The sequence below is a fragment of the Curcuma longa genome, chromosome 5 (assembly GCF_044706935.1).
Source record: "Curcuma longa cultivar G26 ecotype Majalengka, Jawa Barat chromosome 5, ITB_CL_G26_1.1, whole genome shotgun sequence".
NCBI classification, from domain to species: domain Eukaryota; kingdom Viridiplantae; phylum Streptophyta; class Magnoliopsida; order Zingiberales; family Zingiberaceae; genus Curcuma; species Curcuma longa.
The window spans coordinates 5727468-5743149 of NC_133865.1; the positions used below are offsets into that span (position 1 = coordinate 5727468).

Below are 15682 nucleotides of genomic sequence, written 5' to 3' on the forward strand. Positions count from 1 at the left end.
GATGTCAGGCCACAAGCAAGATGGCTGTATCCTCAGAATCCCGTGCATGATCTGTAGTTATTGGCAGGGAGTATGCAGCAATGCAGAAGGCTGATGGGCAAAAGCTCTTATTTAGTGAACAGCATTCATATAACAAAATGTCTCTGCAAATTGCTTTCCTCTCTGTTGTTGTGTTGAGTTACTTGTCTTACTCTCTGTTTATTTGGGAGGATAAAAATATTTAAGATGGATTTTTTTTTTCAAAAAGGATTAATTATTTTTCTTTTTTTAGGATCATTTTTAATTATTTTTTCGTCTGCCTAAATTGGATGGAAAAGCATTTCAGTCGAATTTACAATATAATTAGGGTTCGACGTATGACTTGTATTACATCGTATAATTTATAATATAAATAAATGTATTACACCGCAAGTTGCAGTTTCTCCAATCATTTAACCAAATGTGCAAAAATGCTGAAGCCTAGGAATTTTGTTTCAAAGAAAATTGAGATAAATGGGGTGTTAGGTGAGTCAGAGAATAGTTTGAACAATTACACAGGCCAAATTCCATCAATCTAAGAATTCTTAGACTGTAAACACGTTACAGATGCTGGGTTCTCTTCGATTATTATAGTGGTGAAATCTGTGTATGAAATTGTTCTGGTTGACACTTTCATGTTGACAGGTGCTCCTAAGCTTCCATATATTTTCATTGATTTGTTCTACTGTGTCTTTGATATATATGCTCAAGTTCCTTTACCGATTGATATTTTTGTTTACAGGCCCTTCTGTTGACTAAAGATGGCAGTTGGTCCAGCTCTGTTCTCTGAGATTGGGAAGAGAGCGAAAGGTAAGTATTGCATTGATATTAACTTGTAGGACGTATCAGGAGTAATATTTTGTAATCTGGGCATATCCATTAAACTTTGTAATGCTGCTCAGTTTTTGCAGTCAACACTTAAGTAGATATAGTTGCATTTATTGTATCTTGCTATCTTAGTATATTTTCAATTGTTATTACTATATCTTGCTGTTTGTTGCAACAAATTCATTGGATTTGAGAAAAAGAAAATGCATTTTTTGTTCCTTTCTTTTATTTGTGCCTGTTTCCCTCATTTTTTAAGGAAATGTCTTAGCTTTGTTTCATGTAAATTTTTGTGATCATTTAATCCCTTGTTACTACACCTTGAAATTTAACATATGTCAGATTCTTAGTCATTGTTGTAGATAGCTTCCACTACAACATATATATTTAAAGATTTTCTTGTCCGTTGACTGATTGTCAAAAGAACTTTTGTTGTCTGTAATAGAGTGACTGTTGAACTCATCTAGTCCAGAACAACTGAACAAACTTACGATAATCTTGTTCCTCTAAAAAATTTATGCTAGCACCACGGATAAATCAAATTTTTGCGTAGGTTGTTTATTACCTTTTTCTTTTGCACATTGTTTTTGTTCTTATTATTTAATCCTTACAAACATTCATGCATTAAAAACTTGATTTAAACCATATAGTTCAATTTTGGCTGGTTGATTATTAGTGGGTTTGTCTGAAATATATTTGAACTGTTATGTTACCTTGTCTAAGCTTCAGATTTGTATGTACTTCATGCATGGTAAGTAGAATTGAGAATATCCTCTTGGTGTAATGTTATCCTGATTTCATAACTCTGTTTGTTTTATGATAATTTTAATGTTATACTTGCAACTAGTGTTATAGTAATGATATTTCTTACTGTTTTTCCTCGTCAAATGATTCTGGTCCAGTAAGAACTAGTTCTTCCTTTATTATGAACATTTCATTGCTCATGTCATTCTTTAGAATTTGAATATAAATGGAACTTTCAGTCAGTACATTCTCTCAAAAAGCTCATTTGATTTCTATTACAACTTGCCCTTGGGGTAGTAAGATAAGAGGGATGTTTATGGTTAATTACATTTAGTGCTTGATTTGATCTGTCTAGCATGATTTGATGGAGGTGATGATGATGAACCAATTGGTCAAGATGACAACTGCTTGCTCACTTATATTCTTTTACTTTAGACAAATGATGTGTGAATCTAGACAAAATATATCATGTCAAAGATGATTATGAAAATAACGATATGTTTTAACCAAATATAACTATTATATATGTTGCAATTGCCTTTAATTATATTATATAGGAACAACTGGTAGAGGACTGTCAAAAGAGCCAAAAGATGATTCAAAGAAGAGGAAATATTCTTTGTTTCTCACTTCCCCTTTCCAATCCGGAAATAAAGGTTTGTGTCACTTGATATGGGTGATACATATTTGGTATTGGGTGGGATGACCAGAAATTGCAAGTTATGCTTTGTGCAATAAGTGCCAATTTTGCTCCATGGCCGGAGCAATAAGCTTTACTCTGCCGACGAATATGGATTGAACTTTGAAACAATGATTGGTACCATATTGCAATGATGAGTATTTCCTTCTTCTTGCTCCCTTAACTTTTTCCTCTCGGTATTGGACAACAAACGCTGCTAGCCTGCTATAGATTTCCTCCCTTACACAACGTGGGATAGCAAATACTGCAATACTTTACTCCATTCAGAACTAATCAGGGATAAGTACTGCTGTATAGATTAGAACTAATGGAGATATAATATTGGAGGCTGCTTCTCCTTCGTTTCATATTCTTTCACAACATTTCCTCTATTCATGTTCATTCTTTGAATTAATTATTTCTTATGCTGATTACCATGGTATCTGCATAAAAATGAAATGCCTCATATTTATGATTAACTTGGGATCACACATTTTTAGATCAAATCCAAATAGCATAATCTGTATAGTTCTATTTCAAATAATCTATGATATGCTAGTTAAATTGTGAATTTAGAAATGCCTTCTAGCTTAACCAAATCAATCTTCTCCATGTTATATTGCCTACGGTAGTATAGCCTATGTTGGCTTACCCTTCTTATTGATTTCTTATGTCATGATTGATTATGTCCTACAATTCCTCTACATGAGGTATTGATTTTCAAGTTCCAACGATAGTTTAAAAGTTTAGTTACTGATTATATGTGTATTAATACTACTACATTTTGACATTATTCTTCCAAGTAGTGCTTTCAAAAATGATCAATATACTAATTTTTTTGGCAGTTGTTTTCCAGCTTCAGTACCTGAGACTATAGCTTAATGAAAATGAGTATTCTGTATTAAGTTTCATTTTTAACCTTTTCTGTCATTTACATCTCAATGAGCTTCATCTCCTTGGTGGATCAGGGCCTTACAGCTACTGGCATTAAAGTGAATGAACAATTTCTTGGTGATATAAGTACTCAGTGCAGAAATGGTAAAACACTTATTGATGTGAAAGTTGATACAAATTCCAATGTAAGTGGTTATTTGTCCTTACCAATGTTCTAGCATACTCTCAGGTTCCATAGTATACGTCTATGAAGTCAATTGACTTCCAATTTCAAATTGCCTTGATCCTCATATTGATGATCATTTTTTGTTGGATTGCAATTGCATTTTGTAACCCCTTATGTGCATGGTATGCAATACCCAGAGGCTGACTCTCAGGATTTCAACTGACATATGCTATTTGTTATTAGGTTTCAACAACAACTACTGTAGATGAATTGTTAGCTGGTGCAAAGACGAAGTTAAGCTTCAAGCTACCTGATCAGAAGTCTGGTAAGGTTAGTTTCATGTAACTGCACATGCCTAACATTACACTGTTTATTCACTTATAATCATGCAATTGCTTCAGCATTTGATTTCTTCTTGTTTATTTCTTGTTGCCTGCAAGGCAGAGACCAATACATGCTTAATTTTTCATACCTCAAAAAGTGGTTGTTCCTTTGCAACATATCCCTTTCCTTGAGTGTTAATTAGAAAATGCTTGGCTAGCTACACTTCTATTAGTTATACTTCTTTGAAACTGAGTAAATTAGCCTGAGCCAACAATCTTAAGGACTATACCTTGGAATATATAGTTGGGATGTATATGACATCTCCTATAGTGCCTTTTATACAGATGTCACATGATAGTAGTTTATTTTGAGAAATGATTCTTGATTTGATCCCATCCAATTTGATTGATAGATATTAAACGTGCCCATTTGGAGAAGCTTTGAAATTGGTGTGGCAACTGAGACTTTTGTTGCACTTCGCATGTTGTAGTTGATGACTTGGTTTGAGCTTCAGATGGGTATAATTTAATAAACACTTGAAACTGAAGATGTACTATAGAGATTTTACGTTTGTGAAGATGAAGGCAGCAATTAAAGGATTGAGAAGGAACACAGATCATTTTATTTTTAAAAGAGATAAAGTATGACAAAATATTAAAGAGATAATATTACAAGTTGATGTTGTTTACTCATAGAGAGACAGAAATGCCTAAGAAGTAATGAGTTAAGTTCTGACATAATTTGAGAGAAGAGAGGAAGATACTATAGAAAGAATAAATAATTTTTCTTCATATCTTGCAGTCACTTGAGAGAATTGGTGAAAGTATAGAAGGAAAAAAATGGGATTATTGTTTAACCATGACATCTACTTTAAGATAGGAAAAGAAATATTGAGAGAGTAAAATTTCTGCATTTACTTTGAGAGAAGAAGATGTCAAGAGAGAGTCAAGACATTGAAACATCAATTTGGGTATGTTTCTTTTTATTAATGATGTATACTGTTCCTGTTGAGATCGGCTTCCGGACGCGTCACCGGACCCGTCAGCATGCAGGGGAAGAGAGGGGGTTGCATCCGTCGGAGAGGGCCACCACACCGAATAAGGAGAGAAGATCAGCTACCTAGAGGCCCTGAAACATCACCGGAGAAAGAGGTCATCCTGGCGCCGGGGAGACCCCGGACAGCCACTCCGACGCTCAAGTCAGCCCAGTCCGGAGGAAGAAGAAGTACAGTAAAATAGAAATACTGTAATGAAATGCTCAGCCCAAAAAAGATAAGAAGAGTGAGAGAGATCCCGAAGAGAGAGAGAGAGAGAGATCGGAGCCCCCCCCTCCTCTTTAACCTTGAGAAGATCTTGATTTATAATCTTGAGAAGATCTTGATAAGACCTTTGCTGACAAGGCATGGTCCTTGAAGAGACCTTTGTTGACAGGTCATATCCACCATTAATGCTTGCCATAGTTGACTATTAGAGAGAGAGCAATTATGGCGGATCAAATCCAAGTTGTCAAGAGAGCTTTTATGATAAGACATGGTCTTAGGAAGACCATTTCTGATGTCACATGGGCTGAGTAGACTGAGTGGGAGCTAGACTGAGTGCCGAGTGGGCTTACTGAAACTGACAGGGCTGAGCTGCTGAGCCGAACCGAATGGCAGTGCTGGACTGCTAAGCCGAGTGAGCAGGCTGTGCTGCCGAGCCGAGTGGGCAGGCTGTGCTGCCGAGCCGAGTGGGCAGAGTAGGCCAAGTCCTAGATGACCAAATCCGTGAGGGGGAGGGGGGTTATAACACCCATAACATAAGCCTCCCCGCTAGTCTAGTCGAAGGAGCGAAAGGTCGACTGACTAGACACAAATTGGCGTAGTAAAAAGGGTCAATCATAGCTTCGCACGGCTAAGATAGATACTATTCCTCCCAGGTCAGAACCCATGTTAGATAAGAATGAGATCAACTATGTTCCCCGGGAATAGTTGACTCGAGATGCTGTGCTAGAGACGAACATGCAGCTTTTGGCATTTGATCCAGGGTGAAGACTCGGATCTTGATGCATCACAAGCAAGTGTTGTATTAGGCCGAGGGGTTAGCTTGAGTCAACCTTAGTCAAGTCTATGCTGACGCGTCAGGTCCCACAGATTTTTTCTTCTCTCTTTTCTTTCTTTTTCCATATTTTTCTTTTATTTTTCTTTCTTTCTACCGCTTTTCCCGCTGCCGTCTTCCCCATGCCGGCGCCACCCAATGAGGCCAAGCTCGGAGATGAGCCGAGATGAGGGCTCGGCGGTGATGACCATGCGTGGCGGTTTGTGAGGGTTTTCGGTCAAGCGCCACGGGCAAGGAACGCACTGGTGCGAGCGAGGCTTGCCGCGAAGGGCGATGTTGTGAGCTTCGGTGGGCAAAGTTTGCCGCGAAGGGCCAAGTTGTGGGCTTCGGTGGGCGAAGTTTGCCGCGAAGGGCCAGGTTGCGGGCTTCGGTGGGCGAAGTTTGCTGCGAAGGATAAGGCTGCTGCGGAGTTTGCCGGGAAGGGCTAGGTTGCGGGCTTCGGTGGGCGAAGTTTGCCGCGAAGGATAAGGCTGCCGCGGAGTTTGCCGCGAAGGGCGAGATGGCGGACTCCGTCTGCCGCGAAGAGCGAGGTTGTCGGCTCGGTCTGCCGCGAAGGGCGAAGTGGCAGGCTTGCCGCGAAGGGCAAGATGGGGGACTCCGTCTGCCGCGAAGAGCGAGGTTGTCAGCTCGGTCTGCCACGAAGGGCGAAGTGGCGGGCTTGCCGCGAAGGGCGAGATGGCGGACTCCGTCTGCCGCGAAGAGCGAGGTTGTCGGCTCGGTCTGCCGCGAAGGGCGAAGTGGCGGGCTTTCCGCGAAGGGCGAGATGGCGGACTCCGTCTGCCACGAAGAGCGAGGTTGTCGACTCGGTCTGCCGCGAAGGGCGAAGTGGTGGGCTTGCCGCGAAGGGCAAGATGGCGGACTCCGTCTTCCGTGAAGAGCGAGGTTGTCGGCTCGGTCTGTCGCGAAGGGCGAAGTGGTGGGCTTGCCGCGAAGGGCGAGATGGTGGACTCCGTCTGCCGCGAAGAGCGAGGTTGTCGACTCGGTCTGCCGCGAAGGGCGAAGTGGCGGGCTTGCCGCGAAGGGCAAGATGGCGAACTCCGTCCCGCGTAGGCAACGACGGCTCGCTGTCGCGACTCGTCTTGGGAAAACAGCGGAAATAAGATGTTGCAGCTGCGATTCGGCTCGGGCAGGCAGCGACGAGTTTTCTGTCGCGACTTGCTTCGTGCGGGCAGCGGAGAAGAGGGGATCGGTTTGACTGCCGCGGTTCGGTCTAGGCAACGACGAAGCTTCTCGGGCGAAGATTCGAGGCCGGAGGCTCGAAGACTGGGCGAAGGTTCGAGGCTGGAGGCTCGAAGATGAAAGTTCGGGACGCCAGCGAAGGAAGGTGCGAGGGTTCGGACTTCGGCACTCGCCGGCGACAGAGAAGAAAGGGTTTCGCGATTTTGCTCGTGCTGGCCGCGGGGAGAAGAGGATTTGCTGAGTACTTTCGTCGCGCGGCAGACTTTCGGCTTGGTCAGCGTGTTTTGGCGTGCAGCTGCAAATTAACGTGGTGCAGCAGGCTTTTGATGAGGTGATGGCGATGTAACGCTGAAGTGGCGTGCAGCGATATTGGTGGCAGGCTTTCCCGTGGTTCCCCCTCTTTCACGGGGTGGTCACGTGCAGCGATGTTGACGCAGGATTGCTTGTGGGTGGGCTGCAGGCGGCCAAGGGAGTTGCCGTGGGGATGGAGTGCAGCCGCATGATGTTCTTATTGTGCAGTAGCGTGGAGGAGGGTGGCATGAGATGCTGATGTGGCAGATTTGCAGGGATACATGATGTACTGTCACGCTCGGTCGCCACTCGGCATGTTGTCCGAACTGGCGAGCTTATCCTTCGGTCCTTCTCAATCAATCGAGTAACTAATTATGTAATTGACTGAAGGGTGTTGTAATCGGCTGATCACACCATCTTTAATTAATTAAGGGTACTTTAATAGCTTAATTTCTCCATTCTGAGACCCATTCTGAGGTGGGGCTCATTTCCATATTAGCCTTCTATATTGTTTTGCCTCTACTGACCTCTGCCGTACAGGAGATTCATAAAGCGCCGTGTGTAGGGGCGGAAGAGAAAATGACGGTGTGTTGTGTTGGAGATCGTCACTATGGCGCATGGGAAACCAACGGCGTGTCGCATGGGAGCGATTGCAGAACGCCAAGTGAAAGGTAGGCCAAGTTGTGCGTGGTGTGTGCGCCAAGCTCAGTGACAAGCTTGGTACCCACGGATCAGTTTGAGGGTGGGGGACAACGCAGATGGGAGCCCGACAAAGGAGATCGACAGCTCAGATCGGGAAACTGGAGAAAGCAGTGGGCGCGCAAGAGGTAGTGCCTAGATATCTGCGTTGTGGTGGGGCCCATATTTGACTTTAGGCCAATCTTGATGGAGTGAAAGGAACAGATCATATGAAGTGATTGGTTTGACGTAGAAATTATGGTGGACGTGGAAGAATGGCTAACCCACCCCAGGTAATAATAACTCCCTGTGTAAATTATGCAGTCGGTTGATGCCGGGTCAGTAAACTCGTGGCTTGAAAGCCGACAAATCGGGTGCTACGGGCTGATGTATGTCGATCTGGAATTAGTGTAACGCCCGCCCTTACCAGAGCCTTGACGGACGCTACAGTTTGTTCATTCATTCTTAAATTCTATCTTTATATACGAAATCTATACTTAGCAGCGGAAATTAAGACATTTTGATAAGCATAGAATCGCATATATTAAATAGAACTTGTAAACATAGTTAACATGACAGTTTGACAAACACAAATTAACATAAGTTTATCAAATGAATTCATGTTTCATAGCCAGGACTTCGTCACGACACACCACACACATCCATCAGTTCTGTCCTGTCGCCTCCATCCATTGCTTAGTACCTGTTAGGATCTGCAGCATAAGAAAGTAAACTATAAGCATAACGCTTAGTAAGCTCCTTTCCTACTCACAAAATCCGAACATCACATAGAGCATAACATTTTAGACTTAAAACATGTAAACCATTCATGGCGTCATCAGGTACATTCGTTTACTTTGACCTTTACTTCCATTGTATGCATTAACCATGATTTTCATACATTTGTCTTTTCAAAACATATTATCTTAATAGATGAAAATAATAAACATCATTGTTGGGGTCCCCTAGCTTGTACCCATTCATTCATTTGCGCGCCATTCCAAGTTGGTACGAGGTAGCAAATCTCGACCTCTCGGTTACTAGGTCTTTTGTCTTTCGACCTATATTATTAATGTTAAATACAAGTATAAAATTAAAGAGAAAAATTTACCTAACAAGCCGACTTTGTAATTTCCATGAAACATTTATGAAGTGTGAAGTGATAGTCATGAATCCTCTTTTGATTGCTTGACGTCCACATATCAGTTGTCAACGCAATTCGACTAGCATTTGAGTCTAATAATTTCATTGTTTTATTTCTTTCATACTCGAATATCTTCATAATGTCATTCTTGATTGTGTTCCGAGAAACAACTTTAAATATTGGTTGCAAGGCATAAGAGTACCTTCTAAAGCCCACATGATCAACCATAGATAACGGGTACTCATGTAATATAATCATATTTGCAAGCTTCTGCTCTTGCGTGATCTTGGTTGAAATGGTATGTCCCAAGCTGCGTTGTCCCATCATTGGATTTTGTTGGTTGTAATAGAGATTGGTTTATGGTCTTCTGTTTTTTGTTCAAGCATGTTTTTATGTGGTCAAGTAAATGTTTGGTACCATTCTTAGTTTCACCACCTAAGGTCTTCTTACAATCATTACAAACTGCTTTCCATTTTCCTCCAATTAGCTTTTTTTCAAAATGATCCCATGCAATAGATCTAAAATTTTTTTTCTTTCCACCATCTGTATCCGCAATTATTTCAGCATCTAAAGTCTGATTTAGAGTTGTTTCATTTACCTCAATCGGAACACTCTCATTTTGCGAATGCGATGATGTTGATGCAAGAACTTGACTTCCCACAGTTGGAGTAGTTTGCATAACACCCTCAACCTCTTTATCATTAATTTCCATCTGAAAGGATATGAAATAATATCAAAAATCATATTTACTCATCCAAATAATCCTTACATTAACAAGATCTTGTAAGAAAAAAACAGATTTATTTTAAGGTCAGTCTGTGTTATGAGATATTAATAGTGTGCGAAAGCAAAGTAAACAAACTCTATCATCTAAATAAATAATTGAAAACTCTATCAGCAAAGAAACACTCTCAATTTTAGTAAAGTTTAAGAAAATTGAGAGGTTACATGGTTTCCACATTGCAAATACGCAAGCAAAGGAAACAAAGAAGAGATCAATCCTGCTGAAATCTTACAAGCGACTCGTGACGAACAAGAGCAGCCTTGCGTTGTGTTCCAGTGAAGCATTGCTCATGATGTCCTGCAAAAGGATTCGGCGGCCGGCCGTCGCTTGGCCCTCCATTATCTCCTACACCACCACAGCCACCTCCGCCGAAGTTTCCCTCCATCTCTTCACATCCCACCTCTTCCTCGTAATCAGCTCCGGCTAAAAGTAGTACCGAAACAGATCCAAATCCAAAGAAACGAAAGAACCAGAAACGCCAAAGTCGATCGGCAGCGAATCAAAAAACGTGAGCCGAGAAACCCGCGGATGTAGCGTCCGATCAGTGATCGCTTCACCGCCACGCCGCCCGCTCGATCCCCACGGAAAAAGGCCAGCAGAACAGAAGGTCTTCCTAGGGTTTGTCGTTTACTGCTGCAAATGAGCACGGAAAAAGGTCTAGCAGATAGGGGCGGTACCACTTTGGTAGTCGTGAACGAAAACGGTTCCACAACAAGAATCGGGTTGGCTAGGGTCAGTCTAGGGTTGACTTTTTTAAAGAATCGGGGCGGGTTCGGGGATGGGGAGTATTCCCATACCCGCCCCGAACCCGAATCCATACCCGAAAAAAAAAACCCCGAACCCGAACCTATACCCGAAAAAACTCCCAAACCCATCCCCATTTCGGATTTTCCCCGCGGGGCCCCGAACCCGCGGGAAAATTGCCACCCCTACACACGACGATCATTTTCCAAGCCCACCTCTCATGGCTATTGCCCACCACACCACCATTACATCACCGTGGATCTTGACGAAATCCAAGTACCCGAAACGCATAGTGGAATCAATAAGAACAAAGCAAATCGAGCATAAACATGGATGAGCTACCAAGACCCTGGGTGACCTTACAAAGTCTAAAGCCTTTTCCACTAACACATATAGTGGGTCTTTAGTGAGGAGTTGATGGAGACATATATAGCCAACTAGACAGGCAGAATCACTTGGTTGCATACACTATTTCTAGTCCTTTATGAGGCTCTAGACTGTTGTCTTTTTTTCTTCTATATTTCGTGCAAATAACAAAGTGAACTACTCTTTGCACTACTACTACTTTTTGTTTTTTGTTTTCTTATAAAACAAACTGTAGCTAGTCATCAGCATATATGCTTAAAAGTACTGACGTTTGAGTTTCAGAAATTAGTTTCAGCTTTTAGTGGCTCACTAGTGGTCTGAAATTATTTCACACCATACTTTGAAGAATAAATTTCAAGTCATTTTTATTTCAAGAGTCCTATCTAGAGCTAGCTACAGGACGTCCAACTCCAGGATTAATTGGGTGAGTCTAAACCCCTCATTTCATTACATTCTCCTTAAATATTTGTTTCGCTTATTAAAATGGTCTTAAAAGAACCATTGATAGTAGTTAGCTCTGTTCATCCCATTCAAAGGATCCACCCTACTGCTACTCATGCTCAGTTACGTATCTCGTCTTCACTATAGTAAGCCTATAATGCGCCTCATATTACAGATCCATACACTGATAAGTGCCATTTTAAGATTCGAATAGAAATTTTTTTAAAAAATTAATAATAATAAATAAATGAAAAGGTAGAAGAAACTTAGACTTGGCCGGCGTAAGTGTATTAATGTTCATGCATAAAAGTTGGAATAAACTTGCATAACTCATTAAATATTTATAAATTTATAATATCAAACTAACAAACAAATTAAATCTGTTGTTATTTTACTCTTGTTTTTGATACTGATGCGGGTGATCTAGATTGACGTGGCTCCCGTTGAAAGAAAAGTAACGGTCAGATAGTGATCAAAGTCTAAGTTGAGATGGCAAAATCAGTCAACATGAACTTGGCTCCATCATGTTGAAATAACCTGCGCCTCAAGTTCAAACCATGATAAAAATGTCGCATGGGGCTAGTTTTGGCCCATCCTACCAGGTCTATCTCGGTCGATCTCGTCTCGACAAATCTTGTCTGGCAATCTTTGTCTCAGTTATAATCATCTCGGTCGACCTCATCTCGGTCGACCTCATCTCGGTTGTAGTCATCTCGACAAACCTTGTCTCGGCTATAATCATCTCAGCTGACCTTATCTCGGCAAGCCTCGCCTCGGCAAACCTCATCTCGATCATCTCAAGCATTTATTCTCAGCCACTTCACTCGCCCTGCTTCATCTTGGGTTCTCACCTCAGGCCCCCTGAGCGCCAGCACGACACAACCGCTCGGAGGAGAATGTATTTGCAGGAGTCACAGATTCGGTCTCCTCCGATACCCTTTCTTTTGTGCATTGGGACAGACGGAGTACCAGATTGTTAGACGCAGTCTCCTCCGATAACCCCTCTTCTACGCATATAGTCAAGAAGAATGCAAAGTTGTCAGATGGGGTTCCCTCCGAAGTTCCCTTTTCCTACATATACAGCCAAAATGGAATGAGAATCAAAGGGAATTTCCTTTCTTGATAGACGGCCGCAAACAACTATGAAGATGTCACCCTGCCAGATGTGGAGGAGGCTAGTGCAGATGATAAATGAACCAACCTACCACCATGTTCGAGGTTCGATCTCTGAAATTCTATTCCTATCACTTTCTCTCTTGTTTTACATCATCCTCATCGAAATCCTAACTTAAGAGTCGGAGTGGCCTGTCAGGACTCCCCGATACACCAGTCTAATCTCTTTTTTGAAGTGTACTTCAAGTTCGGACAGGTTTGACTCTTTGGCTCAATCCGGAGATCGTCTATGTATATCAGATAGTTCGTTGACTGATGACTTAATCATCCGCGGTATTTGACCGGAACAGATACAATAATAAATTAAATGAGATGAATATATATTTTGTAAAAGTTAATTTTTAAATATGTATAAGTTAATTATATTTTAAATTTATCAAATATATATATATATGTCAATTGGTCTATATCATTAAAATTAATCACGTGAATTATTAAATAAATAAATCTGTGGAGTTGAATTTTAATTCCCAAGTATTGTCGGCGCCTGAAACTGAAAGTGGCCTCCTCCAATGAGGCTGGCGCGGAGTGAAGCTTCCATCCATCCATCTATCTGTCGCCGTCGCGTCGGCGACTTTCCAGGCCAGGTGACGTCTCCGCTGGACACCAATATTTTCCAATGATATATCATCACATATATTTAATCTTCCAATATTTTCTAATCTACAATGTTTGTGTGTTAATTTGTTATGTATTGACGTTAAATAACTGCCAAACCGGATCATGTTGGAGAGGTTAATTCCGGTTTCAGATTCCGATTCCGATTCCGGCCATGATTTCTTTGTCCAACCTTTACCACGTGGTGGAGGCCATGGTGCCCCTGTACGCCGCCATGGCGCTCGGCTACGCCTCCGCCAAGGCTAAAGCCTTCAGCGCCGAGCAGTGCGCCGGGATCAACCACTTCGTCGCCGTCTTCGCCATCCCCCTCCTCACCTTCCGCATGATCTCCTCCAACGGGGACACCCTTACGCGATGAACCTCCGCTTCCTCGCCGCCGACTCCCTTCAGAAGCTCATCGCGCTCGCCGGCTTCGCGGCCTGGGCCCGCCTCGCCAAGAAAGAGGACGCCCTCGCCTGGGCCGTCACCATCTTCTCCGTCTCGTCACCCTGCCCAACACCATCATCATGGGCGTGCCGGTGCTCGAAGGCATGTACGGCGCCGTCTCCGACAGCCTGATGGCGCAGACCGTGGTCCTCCAGTTCGCATTCTGGTACGTACTCCGATCGATCTCCTCCTTCTCCCATTTTAAACCTGCCAATCCCCAGCCATAATCCTGGGCTAGCTGCCGCATGCAGGTTCGTCGTCGTCGTCTTCTTGGCTCGAGTACATGGCGGCGAAGACCGCCGCGCGCTCCCAGCTGCAGGCGGATGCCGAAGCGCAGCGCGACGCTGAAGCGGACGCTCTGGCGGAAGAAGACAAGGAGGGGTGGCCGTCGGCGGTGAGCATCCTGGCGGTGGCGGCCAAGAAGATTCTTAAGCTCCCCAACACCTACAGCAGCATGCTCGGCTTATAACCTGGTCGCTCATCGCTTTCAGGTTCCATTTCTACCGATCCAACTCCTCCTGCATTTTCATGCGAATCATTTTTTAATATATATTTTTTATTCTCTCTCTCTCGCAGACTTCATCTCAAATTGCCTCCGATCATCGACAATTCACTGGCGATCATTTCAGTGTCAGCCGTTGGGCTAGCCATGTTCAGCGTGGGTCAGTCAAGAAATTTTCTTATTCTTTACGCATAATTCGATCGCAGGGTATTTCTCATAGATTATGTATATTAATTTGGGCTAAATCGATCGATTAATTAATTAATCGCAGGCACTTTCATGGCTCGTCGAAAAAGATTCATTTTATGTGGCTACAAGCTCGCACTTTTAGCCATGGTCGCGAGATTCGTGGTGGGCCCCGCGGTCATGGCCGCGGCGTCGCTCGCGGTCGGCCTTCGCGGGTTTTTTTTTGCTTGTAGGCATTGTACTAAGCCGTCAAACGGGTCAATCCATGATGGAGCGAGTCAATTCATAACGGGCCCATCAAATGGTGAAGCGGAGCGGATCGACCCACCAATTAGGCAGATTACGAAATTTTTAACCCAATCCAATTCAAAGTGGGCCGCGGGTTAGACAGACCAATCCAGGGCTTATTAAAAAATAAAAAATATTAAAAATTTTAAATTTTAAATATAATTTAAATGAATTAAATTGAAATTTTTAAGTTTGAATTATAATTTTTAAACTTAAATTGTAATTTAAATAGATCAAACCCACATATTCATTAAGTTTTCTATTTTAATTTTAAAATTTAAAATAAATAAATAAACTTTCTCAACCGATGGGTCAACCCAAGCCCACCACGGGCCAACTCATGCGAGTCATGGGCCCCACGGGCCAATCCATCTGAATCCATCTTAAAATGGGTTGATAAAATTTCAATTCAATCTGCCTAAATTACTTGACGGGGCGGACCAATCCGGCGGGCCTTACATTGTACAGGTAACTGTAATTTTCTTAAAAGATTTATTTAACATTTTTTCAGAAACAAAAAAAACGAAATAAAAAAATAATAATAGATCAGAAAATTGAAGCACTTGTATCGCTGCTGCAGGCTGCTCTTCCTCTCGCGGTGCTTTCGTTTGTTTATGCAGAGGAATACAACGTCCATGCAGACATCATGAGCACGGGGTTTGATTTCGATACCCTTTCCCTCTGTTAATTTGTTTTGATTTTTTTTTTTTTTACAATTCTACATTAATTCTAAGAATCATTAATATGTACAGGGTCATTGTGGGCATTTTGCTGTCAGTTCCTATCACACTCTTCTACTACGTTGTGTTAAGCCTGTGAAAGGGCATTTATTGAATCTGATAAATATTCTACAATAAAGGTGGAATCTGTCACATTAACGACGCTACACGATCATCCCACGACTATCTGATAAATCTCATCATGCATCAAAGGCATTTATTGCCGCAATAAAAAGGGTAATATGGTACTGACCCAAGGCCTGCGTAATAAATTGTAGTACTTGTGTGTAAACTATCTTTTTTGCGTAGAAAAATTAGATCTAATTTTTGGTCGGGGTGTGTTTTAAGTTGCATTTATAATAATTAATATTAATATTTATGCATAATTATTTTTTAAATC

At 42.2% G+C, this 15682-nt stretch overlaps 1 protein-coding gene and 1 pseudogene across 1 annotated transcript; both read left to right on the forward strand.

The window, feature by feature from the left end:
- Nucleotides 1-779: 779 nt before the first annotated feature.
- On the forward strand, nucleotides 780-4140 carry LOC141829767 (mitochondrial outer membrane protein porin 6-like). The gene is made up of 5 exons (XM_074717282.1): nucleotides 780-828; nucleotides 3123-3127; nucleotides 3235-3345; nucleotides 3570-3656; nucleotides 4063-4140. The coding sequence occupies exons 1-5, from the start codon at nucleotides 780-782 to the stop codon at nucleotides 4138-4140; spliced, it is 330 nt and encodes a 109-aa protein (XP_074573383.1).
- A 9175-nt stretch (nucleotides 4141-13315) lies between these two features.
- Nucleotides 13316-15382, forward strand: LOC141829207 (putative auxin efflux carrier component 9; annotated as a pseudogene).
- Nucleotides 15383-15682: the final 300 nt, after the last annotated feature.